General features: G+C 43.3%; 1 protein-coding gene across 1 annotated transcript in view; it reads left to right on the forward strand.

Moving 5' to 3' along the window:
* Window positions 1-334: 334 nt before the first annotated feature.
* Window positions 335-21,937, forward strand: part of tpcn2 (two pore segment channel 2) — a 43,697-nt gene continuing 22,094 nt past the window's right edge. The window contains exons 1-10 of the mRNA XM_079666901.1: window positions 335-1,180; window positions 14,316-14,371; window positions 15,221-15,297; window positions 16,798-16,975; window positions 17,907-18,023; window positions 18,921-19,027; window positions 19,967-20,039; window positions 21,433-21,532; window positions 21,616-21,681; window positions 21,791-21,855. Of these exons, the coding sequence (XP_079523027.1) occupies window positions 1,021-1,180; window positions 14,316-14,371; window positions 15,221-15,297; window positions 16,798-16,975; window positions 17,907-18,023; window positions 18,921-19,027; window positions 19,967-20,039; window positions 21,433-21,532; window positions 21,616-21,681; window positions 21,791-21,855 (999 nt within the window). The 5' untranslated portion in view covers window positions 335-1,020. The remainder of the gene's footprint in view (window positions 1,181-14,315; window positions 14,372-15,220; window positions 15,298-16,797; window positions 16,976-17,906; window positions 18,024-18,920; window positions 19,028-19,966; window positions 20,040-21,432; window positions 21,533-21,615; window positions 21,682-21,790; window positions 21,856-21,937) is intronic.

Below are 21,937 nucleotides of genomic sequence, written 5' to 3' on the forward strand. Positions count from 1 at the left end.
CTTTTCACTTTACTGCTTGTTGCACTCCTGGTTGGAAGCTAAACTGCATTTCGTTGTCTCAGTACCTGTAATATGTGCAATAACAATAAAGTTGAATCTAATCTTGAGGAGGAACAAATGTGTTTACTTAGTACATATCTGATATTAACGATTAAACACATGTGTGTATTCTTTATAAATGCAAACCGAGTCAAGCCGACTCCGGAGGTGGCAGTATGCACCTTAAAGTTGTTAGCAATCCGCCAAAAAACCGAGAGAAGAAGAAGAAGAAGGCGAAGAAGAAGGCGAAGAAGAAGAAGAAGAAGAAGAAGAAGAAGAAGAAGAAGCCGACTCGGAGCTGCCCGACTTCAGGCGAGCTTTTTGAGACCTCCCCCGGCTGCGATCGGCTATTCTCGTCTACTTTCGAGGCGAGCCGCAACGCGTCTCAAACAAGCCTATTATGTTGAATGTTTGTGGCTGATGATTGTGTGCACCTGGGGCCCTGGGTTGTCGTTGTCTCCTTCCCCCTCACCTGTGTCTTGTTAGTGTCTGTGTATTTAAGTGCTGTTTCTTGTAGAGTGGTAGAGGGTGTGTGAGATCCTGGTGGCTGCAGGCTGGGCTCGCGTGAACAGCAGCCGGATTGAGGCTGTGTGAACTTTGTGCATATTGTTTTAATAAATGCCCACGTCGGGTTATATTTTTGGACGTTCTTTCTCTGCCTCCGCTCAACGGTCAGTCTCACACTACTATTCTGCTCAAATAAATCCCCGCGTCCCTGCAGCACGTGCACTGTACTGTAGATGGAGTTTGAGTTTTTAAGGCGGTGTAAGTGATACTTGAGGACAGGAGGCGGGGTGGGGAGCAGGGCAGAGAGCTGACTTCCTAAAAGCACATTCCCCTACTGCTGCTTCAGGCTGTCTGGGTGAAGCTATGTGACTCTGCCTGCCGCTGAGGGTGCAGACTGAGTACAATCTGAATGTCTCCTGTCCCAGTCCTACTTTCACTTTCATAGCGCAGGATCGGACACTGAACAATTTGTAGATGTCCCGGATGGAAACGGCCAGTCTGCTGACCGGTAGTATGAACGGAGCGTCCGGGGATTATGGCTCCTCGTCGGGCACAGAGGACCGAGGTTCCCCGGGCAGCAGGCGGATGTCGTACAGTGCCGCCGGGCAGTCGTGCAGTGTCGATAGGGCCCCAGGTGAGTGGAGCTTCAGCCCGCTGTCTCAGGTCGCTGACCCTTTCTCTGGTTGTTATTCAGGACAAAAGTCTATACAAATAGCAGCACAACAATGTCAAGTCCTCCATTACGAACAAAAGTCATTCAAAACGTTCCTCAACTAAAAGTAAAAAATATACTAAAGAAAAAAAGAAAAACGTATTATGAATAGCTTTAGCATCAAGTTCTAACCCAACTATAGTAGGGGCCCTGAAGTACAAATGACCTATGGGCCATAATCATAAAAAAAACTATTTGGTTTGATACTGGGCTCTCCTGGTTGTTAGAACCAGTCTTTTGTTTTTTGTAAAAAAGGCCAAATATTTTCACCTAATCGTGACCTCTGTAGCCCACAGACTACATTTCCCACAGCGCCAGCCTTTTAAGAGACACAGATATGGGCAACCTGTATGGAAGAAGACACTGTCGAGACTTACTTTTTAACCATTAAGTTAAAAAAGACGATCCTAGCTGTTTATTCTTATGAGTTTTTGCCTCTTTTGTTTAGATTTTTTTTGAATATTGTAAATGCCTAAGATTTATATTTTATTTTGATTAAACTCAAGAGTCTCACAACATCAACTTATCGGAAGACCATAAACCAGGGTCACTGTGAGTCTGCAGCCTTTGGGGCCCCTTAGGTCCTTTGGGCAGAGTTGTGACTTGCCCATTAAAAAGCTCCTGTGCCCTGCTCTGTTTTCATATTGGATTTTTATCATTTACTGATGCATTCACGTGTGAGTGGTATTTTTTGGCAACAGAGCTAATTGTAACTTCTTTCTACTATCAGTTTATCAAGCCTGTCCCCTCTCAAGCTGCAGTTTCCTGTCCCTCAGTTGATGAGACCCCACCTCCACCACGTGTTGTGTGTTCAGAGAAACTGCCCCCCATAGTACCATTGCAACGCCTGTTATTTTATTGCAACCTGTGTGGCCATTCTCCTCTGATTCTCACCGGATGCTTTTTGTTTTTCACACCATTCTTTGCAAATGCTAGAAACAGTTGTGTGTGTGAAAGTGCTTTCTGATATACTCAACCCACCCTGCCTAACCCCCACAATCCTTCCTTAAACACTTAAAGTCAGTTTCACCACACTTATGATGTATTGTTTGGACCAGCAAACCTCTAGCCCATGTCTGCATGACTTCATGAACTGAGCCCTACGGTTAAGGCTAAATCAAATATCTACATTTTATCAAAAAATAATTTATTGGCAACATTTGTCCCCATACCATTTTAAAACAAAAATATTGTCATGCTGCAGGGATGTTCTGTTATCCTACAGATGTATGAAAACATTGTTAACAGACACCTGGAGAAGAAAAAAAAGAATCCACAATATTAACTTTAATATAACTTTAAAGGAAAATAAAATAAAAAAGTCAAAAATTATAATTCCCTGTAATATCATGTTTGCAATATAAGTAAAGAAAATCGAAATGTTTCTTAATTGTTCAGCCCTACATTCGCAGCACCTAATAAATTGGCAAATCACTCGTTAGTTGTAGTATATATTAACAGCACAACTTCTGTGTTAAACTGTTAAAGATTAATATATTACTTATATTCTGTCAAATGCAATACAATTATAATACTAATCACAATTTCCCAATCAGAGGGTCATGTCTTCTAATGTCAGTCTCTGATGTTTTGTCCAACTCACAGTCCCGCTCTAACCAAATACATAATAAAGTGCATCACTGGAGTGTTTGTTAGATCTGGATACTGAGATATGCGATTTGGCTTCCTTCTTGTAGTGCGTCACCCATCAGGTGTCAAACCAGTTAATTCAGTTCTTATGTCAGAATGGAATCAATTACTCTAAGTCAGGGGTGTCAAACTCAAATACACAGTGGGCCAAAATACAAAAATGGGTACTAGTCGAGGGCCGGACTGGTTCAATGTTTATTGCAAAACATATTGAAATGAACTTATTGCACATATTAAACCTGGAACTAACAAGGCTTAAATTATTGCCCATAAAAACAACATTAAATATTAAATAATCAGTTGAATTCATTTCTTATGGCTCTATCTGCAGCTTTTCCAGAGTCAATTCTTACGATTACATTTTTCCACAGGCCAACAACAGCTTCAAAAAAACTATTTCCCAGGCTCAAAGAGAAAAGCAAACATGCCCTTTTGTCTCAAGAAAGCAAGTGCAGAAGGAAACATCCATTGAACCTCAGGTTGCTGCTGTGATGCTAGTTCAAGCCAGATACTTGGCATCTCATCTTGGGTGCAAGGTCATCAATGTTTGGAGTCAGGCTCTGAGCTGAGGTAATCCTCAGGGTTGAGTGAAGGTGTGCGTGCAATATACCAGCGGGCCAGATCTAATATTAATTAGAAATGATCCTGCGGGCCGAAATTAAATCCACCAAGGGCCTGATTTGGCCCCCGGGCCTTGAGTTTGACACATGTGCTCTAAGTGCTATAAAACCAAAGGCAGTACAGAGGTGGTGTTGGTGTAGAACAGGGGTGTATTGTGGAAAAGCAGAAGGTGGTATAAGAAAAGAACAATTATACAATGAGAAAAGCAGGAATATGTATCAGATTTAGAATTCCTGTATTAGTCTCACAGCTGTTACAGCAAAAGCAAAAAAAAAAAAAAAAATAGGTTCACAACCATGGCTAAAAATGTAATACCATTTTTTTTTTGACATATTAAAAAGGTGTTGAGGCATTATACAAATGTTTAAAACAGTTTGGACATTAGTATTTCTTCATACACATTGAAGATTCCTAGCTCGTTTAATTCCATTTCACTTATGATGGACACAAAGTCAACTGTTGTACATCGTGAGTTAAACCCTTAGCCAGATTCTTTAAAGTGAACCGAGTTAAAGCAGCGGTGATGTGTCCTGTGACTCCGGGTATGGATGAAAGGTTTCCCTGTCATGCACTTTGTGTTTTCACCTATTAAAACGTACGGAAGTATAATGCCACATCAGGGCTTCAGGTGCATTACATGTCCTTAGATGACTTTCCAAAGGTATGGGACTATATGATTACATTGCAATCACAAGATTCTTAAAACTAGAAGATATTTTGGAGAATTGATCGAAATCCTGCTGACTAATTAGGTAATAGAAGGAACAGTGAAATGTTTTAGGAAATCCTCTTAAATTGACTCAGAGGAAAAGATACGTTTCATGACTTGACAAGGTTGGACCTAAACACATTAAAAAGCAGGAGATGGTAATAGATCACAAAAATAAAGCTTTTAATTAAGGGTAGGGTAGGTAAGTTTGAGAAACCGGCTCGAGATACACTTTTTGTTATATTCCATGGAATGCTCTTAACATCCCGATAGCAATGAATATCTTAAGTGCTTTGAAAAAAATCCATTAAAAAAAAAATTCATCTGTGGAAGCCGTAGTACTGTAAAAAGCACGACCAATCATCTGAGCCGGCCCGGCTACAATAACTTGATGGCCTACCTGCCTGTCAACCTTCCATCTGTGCACAAACTTATCTCGTACCTCATTGGTCATGTGTGCCTTCGTGTGTGTTGGAGGAGGGGCTCTTTAAGGAAGTGGCAGATTTTTTTCCGGCTGTGTATTTTCGAATTCTAGCGCACTCGAGCTGGTTTCTCCAAAATTACATACCCCACCTTTAAGAAAAGCTAATGACAATAACATGGGGACTAGACAAGGTGAAACAAAACTGTGAAAATAAAGAAAGATTAAATGTGTACAGACCTTTTTATATACAGTCTATGGTACAGACCAGAGGACACTAGAAACGAGAGCAGGAATACAGGCAGGACCTCTGGGAACCAGACAGGAACATCAGACAACGATCTGACAGAGAACACAAGGGGAGACCGGGGGTGTTTCTCAATGCCGAGGAAGGCTGCTCCAGAGCCTCTATTTCAAGCCTACTACGACGTCATCGAGTCCCGCCGAAGGCCTGTTCCAATGTACAGCATACTTGGAATTCTACCGAGCCCGGCGTACTTCGTAGCGAGAAATTTCGATGCTGCACATGTGTAGACTCCGCGGTCTTAAAATCCCCACAATGCTTTGCGCACGGACCAATTTCCCCAAATCTGGCGGAAAATGTAAGGCGCCGGGGCCTCTCATATGACGCACACCTGCACACTTGCTAGCCTGTTCCACTCTTCGTTTTCCGAATGCCAGGAAGTATTCTTGCCTCGCTTCTGAAGGAAGTGACTCAGAAGACATGTGCTAGCAAGCAAGCGTACTTGACATTGAGAAACACCCTCATGGTGTCCTTCGGCGGCACTCAATGACGTAGTATGCTTGAAATAGTGGCTCTGGAGCAGCTTTACTCGACATTGAGAAACACCCACATACACACAAGACTAATCACAGTCAGACACAGCTGGGGAGGGCAGGTACCAACACAAGGGCAGCAGTGAACACAATCACACAGGTGGGAAGACTAAGACAGGAAGTAAAACCAGACAAGACACAAGGACATAATACATTTAAAAAATAAAACGGTAAACAACGGGAAACAACATCACACCAGGATCACATGGATGCATCCAGTATCGTATATGTCTTACCCTAGATTAGCACGGAGCAGGGGAACTGCTAGCAGAGCGCCGTCAAAAGTAAAAAGCCAATGCTCATAAACTGCAACCATCATATGTATATGTTGCATCCTCTTATTGATCTTAACACCAAAAGAGTCCCTTAGTGCTGGGACAATGTTCAAACCTGGAAACCTCACTATTGAACACGATGGTATTACTGATTGAAGCAGAATATTATTTTAAGGACATTTATTCAAGCATATGAAAGTCAAGCATTCCTTACTATTTTGATTGATTCAGATGCATCAAAATAGTAGATTTCTATACATTTTTCATATTTATTTTTACTGTGTGATTAGCCTTCTTGCTACTTTTAAAATGTAGTGCTTAGGTAGTGGAGTGGAGATTGAACATGTGCTAGATCAGAGAAGCTATCAGAGCTTGTTCCACAGCGGTCAGCTGCTCATGTTCGATGACTGAACTGTTCCATGCAGCCGTTACACACACACAGACACGGTGACTCAGTTGTGGTCACTCACACACACACACACTAACATATTCATACATGCACACACATACACAATTGGTGCTGCTGAGTCAACGCTTCACACACAGCAGGATGTGTCATGAGGGTGGGTGGGGGCCACAGACAGGACTTAACACTACAGATACACACCACACACAAGTGTGAGGTGCACTTTTTCACTTGTTGCAGCAACATTCGAGTAGAAAAGAAACTGCCAGAGAAATATTCTGCTGCTGATTTCTAACACCTCTCCTTATCTATTCAACAATAATGCAATAACTATCATCTATTTATTGGTTCCGGAAAATGTATGGACAGTGGCGACTGGTCATTAGGGGCATGCAAAGCCCCACCTAGTGTCAGCAGAAAGTATTAAAAATAATGATTACAAAAAAATGCAAAAAATAAATTAAAAAAACCCGATCATGCCCTCCCTCTCAGTGTCTAAGTGAACGGTGACTGTAAGAACTACACTGCGCATGCTCAGAGTATTGTCCTATTTAATGTGTGTGGCAAAAAAATGATGACCGTAGGGGCTGTGAGCTGCCATCCCCACCATATGTCATCTCACATAATTCAGATTTGATTGGCTGTAAGTACTTGTGCCGCGAAAAGTATGGTGTGTGAAGAGGAGGAGAGAGACGCGTCCCAAAACCAGGAAGTAAGCTGCGCATGGGTTCCCTCCACAAATAGTAATGAGATTTCTCCATAGGATTTAAGAAAATAGCTCAAAATAAGATCTGTGGGAAACGTACCTGTTAGATATATGCAAGTTTTGTTCAGCCGGATAATATCCACATGTCTACCCTACTTTTATAATTTTCGAATCATAAATCTATCGATTAGATTTATTATAGACTTTTGAAACTACAAGAAGATAAGCAGGACTTTTAGAAACAAGTAATAGAGATTTTTGTCCAGAAGGATAACCAAATGGACTTCATCTTCAAGTCAAGGTAAGACCGCAATTTGATTGAAAATGGGATCTTACTAAGAGAGAACAATTCAATATTTAAATGATAAAATTACATTTTTTGGGTATCCTTTTGTTGAACTGTCTGTTTAAAATTAATCGAAGCATCAGACAAAAAAAGCTTTTGAAAAGAATATTATATTTTGATTTAGGTCAAAATATTATATTTGTAAACCTGAAGAGTCAGTGCCAGTGCCTCACCAGCCATGAACCTCACTGCACGTCACTGCAGAAGTTTATAAAGACATCTAAGTTTTCTGTGCCCCACCACTTTTGTACATATAGAAACGCCACTGTGTATGGAGTAACTTAAGTTTTTTTCATTTAAAGTTAAATATGAATTTTCAATTTTAACTCATTTAAATAATATAATTTTTGGCTTACTGTATATTTTAAATAATGTATTTTAGTCTTTATTTATCTGTAATGTAAATGGTATTTGCCTCTCTGAAGAACCAGCACCTTACCGTGGTAGAGATGTTTGTGTGCCCTGATGAACCTGGGGGCTGTGTTGTCTGGAACCTTATGTTCCTGGTAGGGTCTCCCATGGCAAATTGGTCTCAGGCAAGGGGCCAGACTAAGATTGGTTCACAAGACCTCATGAAAGACAACACACGAAGTGAGGATACCCGGACCAGAGGAAGCCCGGGGTCCCCTTCTGGAGCCAGGCCCAGAAGGAGGACTTGTCGGCGAGCGTCTGGTGGCCGGGCTTGCCACGGAGCACGGCCGGGCACAGCCCGAAAAGGCAACATGGGCAACACCTCCGCTTCTCCGTCCCGCGGGCCCACCACCTACGGGAAACAGCGATGGGGTCGGGTGCGCTGCCAGAAGGGTGGCAGAAGCTGGCTTTGGGGACGTGGAACGTCACCTCTCTGGGGGGCAAGGAGTCCGAGCTTGTGCGGGAGGTGGAGCGTTACCAGTTGGATCTGGTTGGGCTCACCTCTATGCACAGCGTCGGCTCTGGAACCTTACTTCTGGATAGGGGTTGGATTCTTCTCCGGAGTTGCTCAAGGTGTGAGGCGCCAGGCGTGTGTGGGGATACTCAAAAGTCCCCGGTTGGGTGCTTCGTTGTTGGAGTTTACCCCAGTGGACGAGAGGGTCGCCTCCCAACGCCTGCGGGTTATGGGGGGGGAAAACTCTGACTGTTGTGTGTGCTTATGCACCCAACAGCAGTTCAGAGTATACGGCCTTCTTGGAGACCCTGGAAAGAGTCCTGTATGGGGCTCCTGAAGGGGACTCTTTAATCTTGCTGGGAGACTTCAACGCACATGTGGGCAATGATGGAGACACTTGGAGGGGAGTGATTGGGAGGAACGGCCCCCCCTGATCTGAACCGGAGTGGTGGTTTGTTACTGGACTTCTGTGCTAGTCATGGATTGGCCATAACAAACAACATGTTCGAACATAAGGATGCTCATAAGTGTACGTGGTACCAGAGCACCCTAGGCAGAGGGTCCATGATTGATTTCTTTATCGTATCATCGGACATGAGGCCGTATGTTTTGGACACTCGGGTAAAGAGAGGGGCGGAGTTGTCAACTGATCACCATCTGGTGGTGAGTTGGGTCGAGTGGCGGGGGAAGCCTCTGGATAGACCTGGTAAGCCCAAATATGTAGTTCGGGTGAACTGGGAACGTTTGGAGGAGCCCCAAGTTCAGGAGGCCTTTCAACTCACACCTCCAGCGGAGCTTTTCGGGCATTCCTGTGGAGGTTGGGGACATTGAACCAGAGTGGTCGGTGTTCAAAGCCTCTGTTGCCGAAGCCGCGGCGGGGAGCTTTGGTCTCAAGGTCCTAGGTGCCTCAAGGGGCTGTAACCCTCGAACCTCCTGGTGGACACCGGTGGTCAGGGAAGCCGTCCGACTGAAGAAGGAGGCCTTCAGGGATTTGTTATCCCGGGGGACTCCCGAGGCAGTTGCAAGGTACCGACAGGCCCGAAGGGCAGCAGCCTCAGCCGTGGCCGAAGAAAAGCAGCGGGTGTGGGAGAAGTTTGGAGAAGACATGGAAAAGGACTTTCGGGCGGCACCAAAGTTGTTCTGGAAAACTGTCCGGCACCTCAGGAGGGGGAAGCAGGGAACCATCCAAGCTGTGTACAGTAAGGATGGGATGTTGTTGACCTCAACTGATGGAGTGTTAGGGCATTGGAAGGAGCACTTTGAGGAACTCCTGAACCCGACAACTCCGCCCTCTATGTTAGAGGCAGAGCTGGAGTATGACGGGGGATCGACACCAATCTCCCGGGGGGAGGTCACTGAGGTCGTCAAACAACTTCACAGTGGCAAAGCCCCGGGGGTGGATGAGATCCGCCCAGAAATGCGGAAGGCTCCGGGTGTTGAGGGACTGTCATGGTTGACACGTCTCATCAACGTTGCGTGGAAGTCGGAAACAGTACCGAAGGAGTGGCAGGCCGGGGTGGTGGTTCCCCTTTTTAAAAAGGGGGATCAGAGGGTGTGTGCCAATTACAGAGGCATCACACTACTCAGCCTCCCCGGGAAAGTTTACTCTAAGGTACTCGAAAGGAGGGTCAGGCCAATTGTCCAACCTCAGATTGAGGAGGAACAATGCGGATTCCGTCCTGTTCGTGGAACGACGGATCAGCTTTTTACTCTCGCAAGGATCCTGGATGTGTTTTGTAGACTTGGAGAAGGCGTATGACTGGGTTCCCAGGGGGTCACTGTGGGAGGTGCTGTGGGAGTATGGGGTGAGGGGGTCTCTACTCAGGGCCATCCAATCTCTGTACTCCCAAAGCGAGAGCTGTGTCCGGGTCCTCGGCAGTAAGTTGGACCCATTTCAGGTGATGGTTGGCCTCCGCCAGGGCTGCGCTTTGTCACCAATCCTGTTTGTAATATACATGGATCGGATTTCGAGGCGTAGTGGTGGGGGAGGGGGTCTGCAGTTCGGTGGACTAAGGATTGCACCACTGCTTTTTGCAGATGATGTGGTTTCTGATGGCTTCATCGGTCTGTGACCTTCAGCACTCACTGGATCGGTTCGCAACCGAGTGTGAAGCGACTGGGATGAGGATCAGCACCTCCAAATCTGAGGCCATGGTTTTCAGCAGGAAACCGATGGACTGTCCACTCCAAGTAGGGAATGAGTCCTTACCCCAAGTGAAGGAGTTCAAGTATCTCGGGGTCTTGTTCTCGAGTGAGGGAACAATGGAGAGTGAGATGGGTCGGAGAATCGGAGTAGCGGGAGCGGTACTGCAGTCGCTTTACCGCACCGTTGTGACGAAAAGGGAGCTGAGCCAGAATGCAAAGCTCTCTGTCTACCGGGCCATTTTTGTTCCGACCCTCACCTATGGTCATGAAGGATGGGTCATGACCGAAAGAACGAGATCGCGGGTACAAGTGGCCGAGATGGGTTTTCTCCGCAGGGTGGCTGGTGTCTCCCTTAGGGATAAGGTGAGAAGTTCGGTCATCCGGGAGGGACTCAGAGTTGAACCGCTCCTCGTTCGCGTCGAAAGAAGCCAGTTAAGGTGGTTCGGGCACCTAGTTAGGATGCCACCTGGGCGCCTCCCTAGGGAGGTGTTCCAGGCAAGTCAAGCTGGGAAGAGACCAAGGGGTAAACCTAGGACCAGGTGGAGGGATTAAATCTCTTCGCTGGCCTGGGAGCGCATTGGGATGCCCCAGTCAGAGCTGGTTGATGTGGCCAGGGAAAAGAAAGTTTGGGGCTGGAACTGCTACCTCCGCGACCCGACCACGGATAAGCGGGGAGAAGATGGATGGATGGATGGATGGATGGTAAATGGTATTTGGCAGTAGAAGGAAGGCCTAGAACCAAATCCCTGCTCAATAGAGTCAACATCCAGCCCACATAACTGCAGTAAGCCTACTGTAATACTGTATGTCTCACCATTGCCCCTCAAAAGGAAATGACCAGAGACCGTTCATCAATGCAGAATCATCTATTTGATATTTGATTTACAGTTTTAAAGAACAAAAGCATGAACGGTATCACAGAAGTAAGCAGCATCCTCATAATTGAAAGGGGCCGTATTCTGCTTTTGTGTTTTTCTCTTTCCTGTGGTGTGTTCTAAAGGTTTTTGTGCATGTAAATGGTCTGCAAAGGCCAAAACCCTACACACTTACTAACACTTGTGATTGGCTAGCACTCCAACACATTGTACATGAAAGGGGCGGGACATTTCCAGCACATGTCTAAGGCCCCGGCCACACAAGGACAATAACGGTCGTATCTGCTACAGTTCTCTATCAGATAGACGGTTCGGCCACACGAGGCCGACATGGAAACGCAGAAAACTATAACGATAACGGGTCCCTAGGTGGGTAGATCTGCAAACGAAATGCTCTGGGGGGGCAAACGGCTCCGTGTTTACCCCTACACGATCATTTCCTGATAACGTTGAAGCAATAGCCCCTCCTCTCCCCACCTCTCCTGCTCAGAGATCAGCTGCTGGGCTCTCAGAAGAGGGGGAGGAAAAGAGAGGGTCCGTTTTTTATTATTATATTATTATATATAGTCGTTATCAATTTGTTTTAAAGCTCAATAAATAACAAAGAAGACCTTTGACCGGCACTTTTCTAATTTTGTCTGGAAGATTTAAACTTTAGCGGACAGGTTGACCGGTGAAAAAAAATAGAACTGAAACTCTGCCGCACGGAAGAGGAGGAGAGGTGGGTGTTTTTCATCTGCTGGTGGACTACCGGAGAGATTTACAGCAGGAGCAAACGCTTGCCTCGGGGTGGGAGAAAAAGAGCCAGAGCGTCCACAGCGGAGAATAAACAGAAGAGCAACCATGGCAACCATGTCCGTTTGCGATATCGTCCTCGTGTTGCTCCAGCCTAAGCGGTCGACCAATCATTACAAAGCCGGCCCGCTAACCGATCAGAGCAGACTGGGTTCTGGTTTCAGACAGAGGGTGAAAATAAAGACCTTTTTGAACTTTAAAGCATAGAAACATGTCTCAGTAAAGGCACAAAACACAAATATGAACCTGAAGATGAGCACAATATTTCCTGACATAAACTAAATGCAAAAGCCTCTTAATAAAGCACAAGAATACCCATCAGCATGTGCTTTGTATTATCTTTTGTGGCTCTGGAGAAGCTTTGTTAAGTCTGACAATATACAGTGGGGCAAAAAAGTATTTAGTCAGCCACCAATTGTGCAAGTTCTCCCACTTAAAAACATGAGAGAGGCCTGTACTTTTCATCCTAGGTACACCTCAACTATGAGAGACAAAATGAGAAAAAATTATCCAGAAAATCACATTGTCTGATTTTTAAAGAATTTATTTGCAAATTATGGTGGAAAATAAGTATTTGGTCAACAACAAAAGTTCATCTCAATACTTTGTTATATACCCTTTGTTGGCAATGACAGAGGTCAAACGTTTCTGTAAGTCTTCACAAGGTTTTCACACACTGTTGCTGGTACTTTGGCCCATTCCTCCATGCAGATCTCCTCTAGAGCAATGATGTTTTGGGGCTGTTGCTTGGCAACACAGACTTTCAGCACCCTCCAAAGATTTTCTATGGGGTTGAGATCTGGAGACTGGCTAGGCCACTCCAGGACCTTGAAATGCTTCTTACGAAGCCACTCCTTCGTTGCCCGGGCGGTGTGTTTGGGATCATTGTCATGCTGAAAGACCCAGCCCGTTTCATCTTCAATGCCCTTGCTGATGGAAGGAGGTTGTCACTCAAAATCTCACGATACATGGCCCCAATCATTCTTTCCTTTACACGGATCAGTCGTCCTGGTCCCTTTGCAGAAAAACAGCCCCAAAGCATGATGTTTCCACCCCAATGTTTCACAGTAGGTATGGTGTTCTTTGGATGCAACTCAGCATTCTTTCTCCTCCAAACACGTCTAGTTGAGTTTTTACCAAAAAGTTATATTTTGGTTTCATCTGACCATATGACATTCTCCCAATCCTCTTCTGGATCATCTAAATGCTCTCTAGCAAACTTCAGACGGGCCTGGACATGTACTGGCTTAAGCAGGGGGACACGTCTGGCACTGCAGGATTTGAGTCCCTGGCGGCGTAGTGTGTTACTGATGGTAGCCTTTGTTACTTTGGTCCCAGCTCTCTGCAGGTCATCGACTAGGTCTCCCCGTGTGGTTCTGGGATTTTTGCTCACCGTTCTTGTGATCATTTTGACCCCATGTGGTGATATCTTGCGTGGAGCCCCAGATTGAGGGAGATTATCAGTGGTCTTGTATGTCGTCCATTTTCTAATAATTGTTCCCACAGTTGATTTCTTCACACCAAGCTGCGTACCTATTTCAGATTCAGTCTTCCCAGCCTGGTGCAGGTCTACAATTCTGTTTCTGGTGTCCTTTGACAGCTCTTTGGTCTTGGCCATAGTGGAGTTTGGAGTGTGACTGTTTGAGGTTGTGGACAGGTGTCTTTTATACTGATAACGAGTTCAAACAGGTGCCATTAATACAGTTAACAAGTGGAGGACAGAGGAGGCTCTTAAAGAAGAAGTTACAGGTCTGTGAGAGCCAGAAATCTTGTTTGTTTGTAGGTGACCAAATACTTATTTTACCGAGGAATTTACCAGTTAATTCATTAAAAATCCTACAATGTGATTTCCTGGATTCTTTACCCCCATTCTGTCTCTCATAGTTGAAGTGTACCTAGGATGAAAATTACAGGCCTCTCTCATCTTTTTAAGTGGGAGAACTTGCACAATTGGTGGCTGACTAAATACTTTTTTGCCCCACTGTAATTATGATTCAGCCTCGGCTGAAAAATACTTCAGTCTGTAGTTGGCACAAAATGAGATCTAGGCTTCTTTATTTATCTGCATTTACATTAGTTCAACATTCTGTTCAGACTTTTGTTTGACTAGAGTTTGTAAAATAAGCCACACCTTTGTCAAAGCATTCTGTGTATCTCAGTTCCTGTTTTTCCCAGTCTGGATCTTCCGGCTCCAAATCCAACCAGTTCCTCGGTCAACAATATTCCCAAGACAGTTCCTGCTGTCTGCTTCAGTCAGAGGACATGTTAAGCTGTTCCAGCAGTTTCTGGAGAGTAAAGACCACATTGCTCAGAATATCTCTGAGATATGTAAAGCTGTCTGTTACTCCTGCGTCTGAGACCCCGTTCAGATGGTGCTGCTGCTTACATCTGTCTCACTGTCCACAGGTGATGAGGAGCTCTACCTCCAACAAGCTGCGGTATTTATCGAGGACGCCATACAAGTAAGCACTTTCCCTACTTATTTTCTCTTCTGTAAAGTAATAGAAGAATGTAAATGCAAACATGAACAGAACAGTATGATTTGTGGGTGGGGTTAGACCTCAGAGACTTCTTTCTTAAAATGTGTCCTGTCTTTACTGTAAGCTGTCTACCATAACTATGCCCACCATAGATTACTATGTGAAGATATAAGGTCTTTGATCACCTGGGTTTATGAGGGTTACTTTAAAAATACATTGCGTTACAATTACATGTACCTTTAAAAATTGTTATCAAAATATAAAAGTAATGTAACCAGATTACTCTCCATTTAAGTGTATTATGTAAGACAACTGAACAATGTGACCTTAGAAAAGACGACACCAAGATATTTAGTATCAGACATGTGTCCTCTGCTCAGAGATTGAATTGATAGGAAAACCTGCCTTTCATGAAGCATACTCAGGCAGCAGCCCAAACACCAACACTGAAACACATGAGCACATACTACAGTTTAAAAAGCAGAAATAAAATCTGAGCTGACAGAAAATGCTCCGTTTTAGTTTAACACACACAGTTAAGCTCAAACACACTATTTTATGAACACATGATCACCTACTGAAAACAGAACAAATGAACCAAAGAAAGAGAAAACCATAACGCAGATTCAGGCAGTAGGCGTATAGATTCACACTTATACAGTATTAGCCTACAGAACAGAACAGCTGACAGAGAAGAGACAACATCTGATCCCTTACAACAAACACTATATGCTCTTTTTAATAACATTATTATCCTGCTAGTAATCCCAATTGTTTACAATGTAACAGTAATCTGATTACGTCTTGTTCTCTTCGTTTGCTTGTGTATAGTACCGGTCTATAAACCACCGGGTGGACGCCCGCTCCCTCCGCCTGTATCGCTGGTACTACTCCAGGATATGCCAGTGGTAAGTTCTATGTTCACAAATAAAACTGTACCTGAGTTGCAACAAGTAGAAGTATAAGGGCCTCAGGGACAGAAACTGTAGAATTGTGTGTTTTAAACTAATAGGCCTTTTTCACAGCTTATTTGAATTCCATTTAACTGCTCTAGACAGGGTTCTTACGGTCATTAAAAACCTGGAAAAGTCATGGAAATTCAAAATGCTAATTCCAGGCTCTGGAAAAGTTATGGAAAACAATATTTTTCCCAAAGTTTTGGAACAGTCATGGAAATGTAACTCAAGTTGCATCAAATATAATTTATATTTTATCTAATCGCCGAAATAGTAATACTATAATGATAACAAATACTGTATCGTATATTAATTAAACGTAAAATGGCATTAAACTGTTGAGGTATTTTGCTGGTGAGAGATTTGAGTTGCTTTAGCGTGTAGCTAGTAAGCCTACTATTGGATTTGTTTTAGATAGGCACAACATGTTTCATAAGCAGACCCTATTTTCCTGTTCCATGTTGAAATAAACCCTTTTCAGTGGTACTGCTGAGAAAGAGTTATTTGTTTGGTCATGGAAAATTAGGTAAAGGTCATGGAGAAGTCATGGAAAAGTCATACAGTATGAACCCTGTCTAGAACTGAACCATCATTATTGCTATGTGTAACACCTGTGCTTTACCTGCTATAAATTCCTGTGATTTCTAACGCAAATCTCTGCTGATATAGAGTATATCGTCATGAGGTGTTTAGGTGTTCTGAAAATACAGTTAACGAGAGAGACTGATTACGAAAAAGAAACCATTTTGGAAAAAGATGACTACTAAACTAAATCTACTTATCTATCTGTTTTTTTTGTTGCCAGGCTATTCATTTATTTGGGCATTCATATATGTTTACTAATATAACCTATATATATATCTACAGATGTATAGATTATTTCACTTACTTCTCAGTTTTTAAGTCTATACAATTAAAGTCTACACCTTCAAAGGTGTTTTTTTTCTGTATTTCAGATTGATTTTGAAATAGCTAAAACACAAAAATAAACTACTGTAGGTAATGATGTATCAGTTTTAGCTATTTAATTAATCAAATCTGAAGCAAAAATAAAATCGTATTATTATTGTGGGAAGGTTAGACAGTTAGAAGTCGGTGTCTGCTGCATCTATGTCAGTCATTTTGATGAAGCAAACATTTAGCTATCTATTCTACTTCATCTAATAAAACTGAATTAGAACTGTTTCCCCTAGGATTCCCATACATTTTCTAGATATTGGTAATTTTGACAATGTCCTCGAAAGTGTAATGCAAATGTAAAAGGGGTAAGCCCCTGTGAGATATGACAGGGGGTATGTGGGTACCTCAGATGGGAGGATCAGGGTTAACAATATGCCAACACTGTTTTGAGGAGTTTAACTTGAGAAAGCACCATTTGGAGTCGTATGTATTATCTTGTGAGGTTTACATTAGTAAATGAAACGTTTTTTTCTACAATGCCTACATCACCAGGTTCCTGGGCCTCACCATTGCGGTGTTGTTGTTGCTGGCGTTTGTGGAGCGGCCCTCCTCCCTGTCCATCTCCTCGGACCCCCGGTTCCGCTCCCCCGCCTGGCAGCCCCCCTGCGGCTTCACTGAGAGCTTCGAGATGCTCTGCCTCCTCATCTTCTGTCTGGACCTCGCTGTGAAGGTAAGCCGGGTGGGGGGAACCTCTCCAGGATCATCCCTGACATGGATCATATGTGATGTTTCCAAATAATAGTTATTACCTTTAAGGCTGCACAATCTATCTAGATGTTATTGAAATTGCAATATGGAATACAGTATGCAAATTGAGTAAGCACAATATTTGCTTATGGAAATATGTATGTAGATATGTTTTCAAGTCATCAAGTCTCAAATCATGTCAGTTAAAATTATTGCAATTAGTTATTTTTTCCAAATTGTGTAACTTAAAAGCCCTAACACACCAAGCAGTCACCAGAGAACTCGCCGATGCCGACACTGACTGTTGCGTCGGCGTGTTCTCCTGCGTCTTGGCCATGTGTCGCACTGGAACACACCGCAAAGACTTCAGCCGAGCATGTACGAATTGCGCATGCGTGAGTGGCAATAACTCTCCTTACCAGCAGGCGACGGTAGTGTGTATTCGTCATTCAAAAGAGGCAACAACTGGAACAGACTACGTGATATAAACAAACAACAAATAGTGTGTGCATTCCATTTTAACTCTCGTCCATCGAAAACACGTTTTGTGCGGTACTGGAGCTATCAGCCATTGGAGTGTTGCTTGTGGAAGACATTCTCAAGCAACCGTTTCGCTTCTCATGCAATGATTCGCTATCTGAACAGCCAATCAGAATAATTTCTTTGTCCGACTGCCTGTGACCGACGCACGGCCGATTCAACATGTTGAATCGGCCGTGCGTCGGCCATGAAAGGCCAAATAAGGCATGTCACGGCCGACGGTGCAGGACACACCAAATTGAGTTTGGTCGACAGGGCATGCTTCGTTGTCCGACTAACGAAAACGGCCGATTTCGGCCTGGTGTGTCAGGGCCTTACCGCCTCGTTATTGGTCCGTTTGAACCACTGCTTCACATCATGTGTTTTGTCCTCAGAGCTACCTGATTGGCTGGGAGGAATTCAGAAAGAACAAATGGCTGATCGCCTACACAGCAGTCATTGTGTTCTCCATCATCGACTGGGTGCTCTCTGTCAGCATGGTGTGTGATGAGGTAAGCATGTTCTGCCAAGAGGAGTGCAGCACAACGTCCAGCAGAAGCATTCAGAGACCATGTGGTTATACAGGAGTACATCCTAAACTTGTTTAGTGTGTGGGAAAAGAAAGGCTGGAGTTTTAACCTCTGGCTGTAGCTGTATAGAGATTATTGGCAGAGTACAAATAAGACTGTTGTCCACTCTCATTATGAACACAAATGAAAGGCTAGCTAACCAAGTAGAGACCTATTGACTGACAGAGGTCCTGCTGCTTTTCACATCAACCCATGTTGGCAGAGTATTTGAGCTAGGGTTACAATTATTCTAATGTTCCTGCCTACACCTCAATTTCTTTTTTCAGTAAAGAAATTATCTTGTTATATTTCAAATAGCTTGTCGATTTATCAAAAATAATGCCTTGTTGAAATGACCATCTATTTGGACATGAGGACCTTCTGCAGGTGCAAGTCTTGTGATTGTTCACTGGTGGCTCTGATGACCCCAGAGTGCTTTAAACATAAGATGTTATACATAAGTCTCAGAGGCAAGGTCAAGAGCATACAACTGCTCTGTTAAAGAAACATATCTGTATGAATGAAAAGTAGCAGCGGCAGTATAGTAAAGGATATCAAATGTTGTACATTGTAAATATACAGTGCAGCTCTTAAAACATCGAAGCAGAATTTGGAGTCTAGTACCGGTGTATATATATTTGCCTATACACTTCAACTAAACTGAGCTGGTGATTTTTAAAGAACACTTATATCCATATACTGTATGTACAGAGTTAGACTTGTTGAGTTCAAACTCCCAAATCAATTCCTAAGCATACTCTGTGTTGAGAAGTAGTGAATTAAATGAATCATTAATCATACTGCATTAAAAAGGGATCTTGTCTTTTCTCTGTTCGTCAGAGACTTAGAGTGCGGCGGCTCCTCCGGCCCTTCTTCCTCCTGCAGAACTCTTCCCTGATGAAAAAGACGCTGAAGTGCATCAAGAGGACTCTTCCAGAGATTGCCAGGTATCTGACTTGTTGAAGCCGACAGGGCTCAGGCCCAAGAGTGAAAATATAAATGAGAATTTACGGAGACTGGATTGTGGCTGCTGACTGTCACTGCCATGTCACGGTGTCTGTTTTGGTTGATGCACAGGATGTGCAGCAGTGAAACGTGAACAATGGCTCGCTGTCGGTAAATATAGATCACTGATCCATTGTGCTTATTATGAAATACTTTGTCAGCAAGTCACACAGACCAGTGATCACATTTTTGTATCAGTTGTCATCACAGTTAATGTGATGACAACTGATACAAAAATCATTATCTTGAACAATAAGAAGGATTTATTTCAGATTATATATGGTTCTAAAGATTTGTTATTCAGAAAAGAATGTCAAAAGACATGTTAGGTGACTATTTATTGACTATTTATTTATAATTAAAAATGTAAAGGGAAAGTCAATTACGACTTCCATTTGTATGTTTTTTCCTTCTAACAGAAATGTAGATTCTGTTGACACATTTTTGGAACATTTTCGGTTATGTTTTGTTTGCTAAACTTGTTGTATTGCTGACTGGCCTATGACTATAGTAACAGCTACTGAGGCTCATGGGTATTGTAGTACTGATTGTTAAGAAACAAAGTTGAAATGAGTCAAACTAATGGTCATAGCATCAACATTCGATATTATGTGTGTGTGTGTGTGTGTGTGTGTGTGTGTGTGTGTGTGTGTGTGTGTGTGTGTGTGTGTGTGTGTGTGTGTGTGTGTGTGTGTGTGTGTGTGTGTGTGTGTGTGTGTGTGTGTGTGTGTGTGTGTGTGTGTGTGTGTGTGTGTGTGTGTGTGTGTGTGTGTGTGTGTGTGTGTGTGTGTGTGTGTGTGTGTGTGTGTGTGTGTGTGTGTGTGTGTGTGTGTGTGTGTGTGTGTGTGTGTGTGTGTGTGTGTGTGTGCTCCTGTCTGCAGTGTCATCTTGCTGCTGGCGCTCCACCTCTGCCTCTTCACCATGATCGGCATGCTGCTGTTTGCTAAAAGCGAGGTGAGTTCAGGTCATTGTGGTCACGCCCTGTACAAGTCATTTTCTTCCTGATCAGCAGTAATCCAGTGACTGTTGTCAGTATATCCATGGTTACCATGTAAACAGAAGTTGCTAATAACGCCACAATTTAGAATGGTTAAACGTGTCAAATATACCAGAGTTAAAACAAGTAACTCCGGGCGGTCAAGGATCTCATTATGTTAACCTTAAGGGCTTAAGGGGGCTCAATCCTAAAGCAACTGCTCCTGTATCTGTATCAAAGGCACACATAGATGCAACACAATGAGACAGTATTACAAAAGGAACCGTCTTTTTAATAGTAACATTTAACTGGAATTAATTTACATCTTAAATGAATAATAACATTCAGTGTTATTGTGACTGATCATAAGTCAGCTTTATGAACACATATAGCACGGTTTAAGATACGGGCTCCATGGTACAAGAGGGGTCGGATTATTAAGAACGAAAACAGTTTTAACATACATATAGTTTTTTGTAAACATATGATATAGGCATGGTTAAAAATGTGCGAGGGTGATGGCGTCTGAGCATTGTCCCCGGACTGCCCCGGCACAATTTAACCCCTGCCCACTAGCATGATTGTATGAATGTTTTGATTACTGTAAGTGATCATGTATTAAATATATGCATAACCTTTTAGGACTACATATCTACAATATGATGTTCACTTTTGGTTAAACATAATATTTAAGGTTCATAACATACTGTATGAGCACTACAGTTATGGCATAAGATGGAAAATGCTGAATAAGCATTGAACTTTGCACTTTACATTTTTCGTATGCAAGGAATTGTGGGACAGCACTGTCTCCTGTCCTTTCATAAAGAATGGTCCGCTGTGTCGCATTAGTATAGGAAATTCTTAGAGAAGCACTGAAGCTCTTTTCCATTTATTAAGATCACTATGGTAATCCCCAAAGGGAAATTCCGTTCTTCACTGGTGTTATTATACACTTATCCACACAGGCCTGAAATAAACACATGCACAAACAGGACCTATAAACATGCACTAATGGAGAGGTGTCAAAGCAGGGGGCCGCTGTGTTCCAGTGCCCATGAGCAGTTGGAGGTTTGGTGCCTTGCTCAAGAACATCTTGCAGTGCCGATTAAGACTCAAACTGGGGATTCTTCGGTTCCCAAACAAAGTCCCTGCAGAGTCGACTGAGCTGCTGCCGCATTATCTTTATGTGACGAACATCTCTTATTATGGCTGCCACTTAACTACCTCCTAGTCTCGAGGAACTGAAAGACTGCAAATAATGAAATTGAGGGGCTGGCACCAAATGTTTTACATCTAATTTCAGTATGATATAAAAGTGTATGTAGAACAAAGTAAGGTTAGCCACTCTCCTTCTGTTTTTGTGTTCAGGATCCGAAGCGGAACGGGGAGTGGGAGTTACATTTCAAGGACTTCTCCAGCTCTCTCACGTCTCTGCTGGTGCTGCTCACCACAGCCAACAACCCTGATGGTACACACTCACTCACATAACACACATGTCTGTTCATTGTGTCTGTGAAGAGCTCTTTTCAACAGTTCTCTGTCCTGTCACAGTGATGATCCCTGCCTACTCCCTGAACAGAGGCTACTCCATTTTCTTTGTGAGCTTCAGCGTGATTGGTAAGCAGTGATTATTACAGTCTGTGTCAATGCAGCAGATTTTGTTTTTTGTCAAAGCAAAAAAAAAGTTTTTAGTGTTTCTTAGGTACTTTGTTGTGCTTCCTGGCAGGAACCTACTGCCTGATGAACCTACTGACAGCCATCATCTATAACCAGTTCAGGGGCTATTTACTGGTGAGTCACACACACAGTACGACATCACTCTGGGAGTTGACTAGCAGTTACAGCCTGATACATTCTTACTTCTTACTCTTAC

This window comes from Notothenia rossii (assembly GCF_949606895.1).
Source record: "Notothenia rossii genome assembly, chromosome: 2".
Lineage (NCBI taxonomy): Eukaryota > Metazoa > Chordata > Actinopteri > Perciformes > Nototheniidae > Notothenia > Notothenia rossii.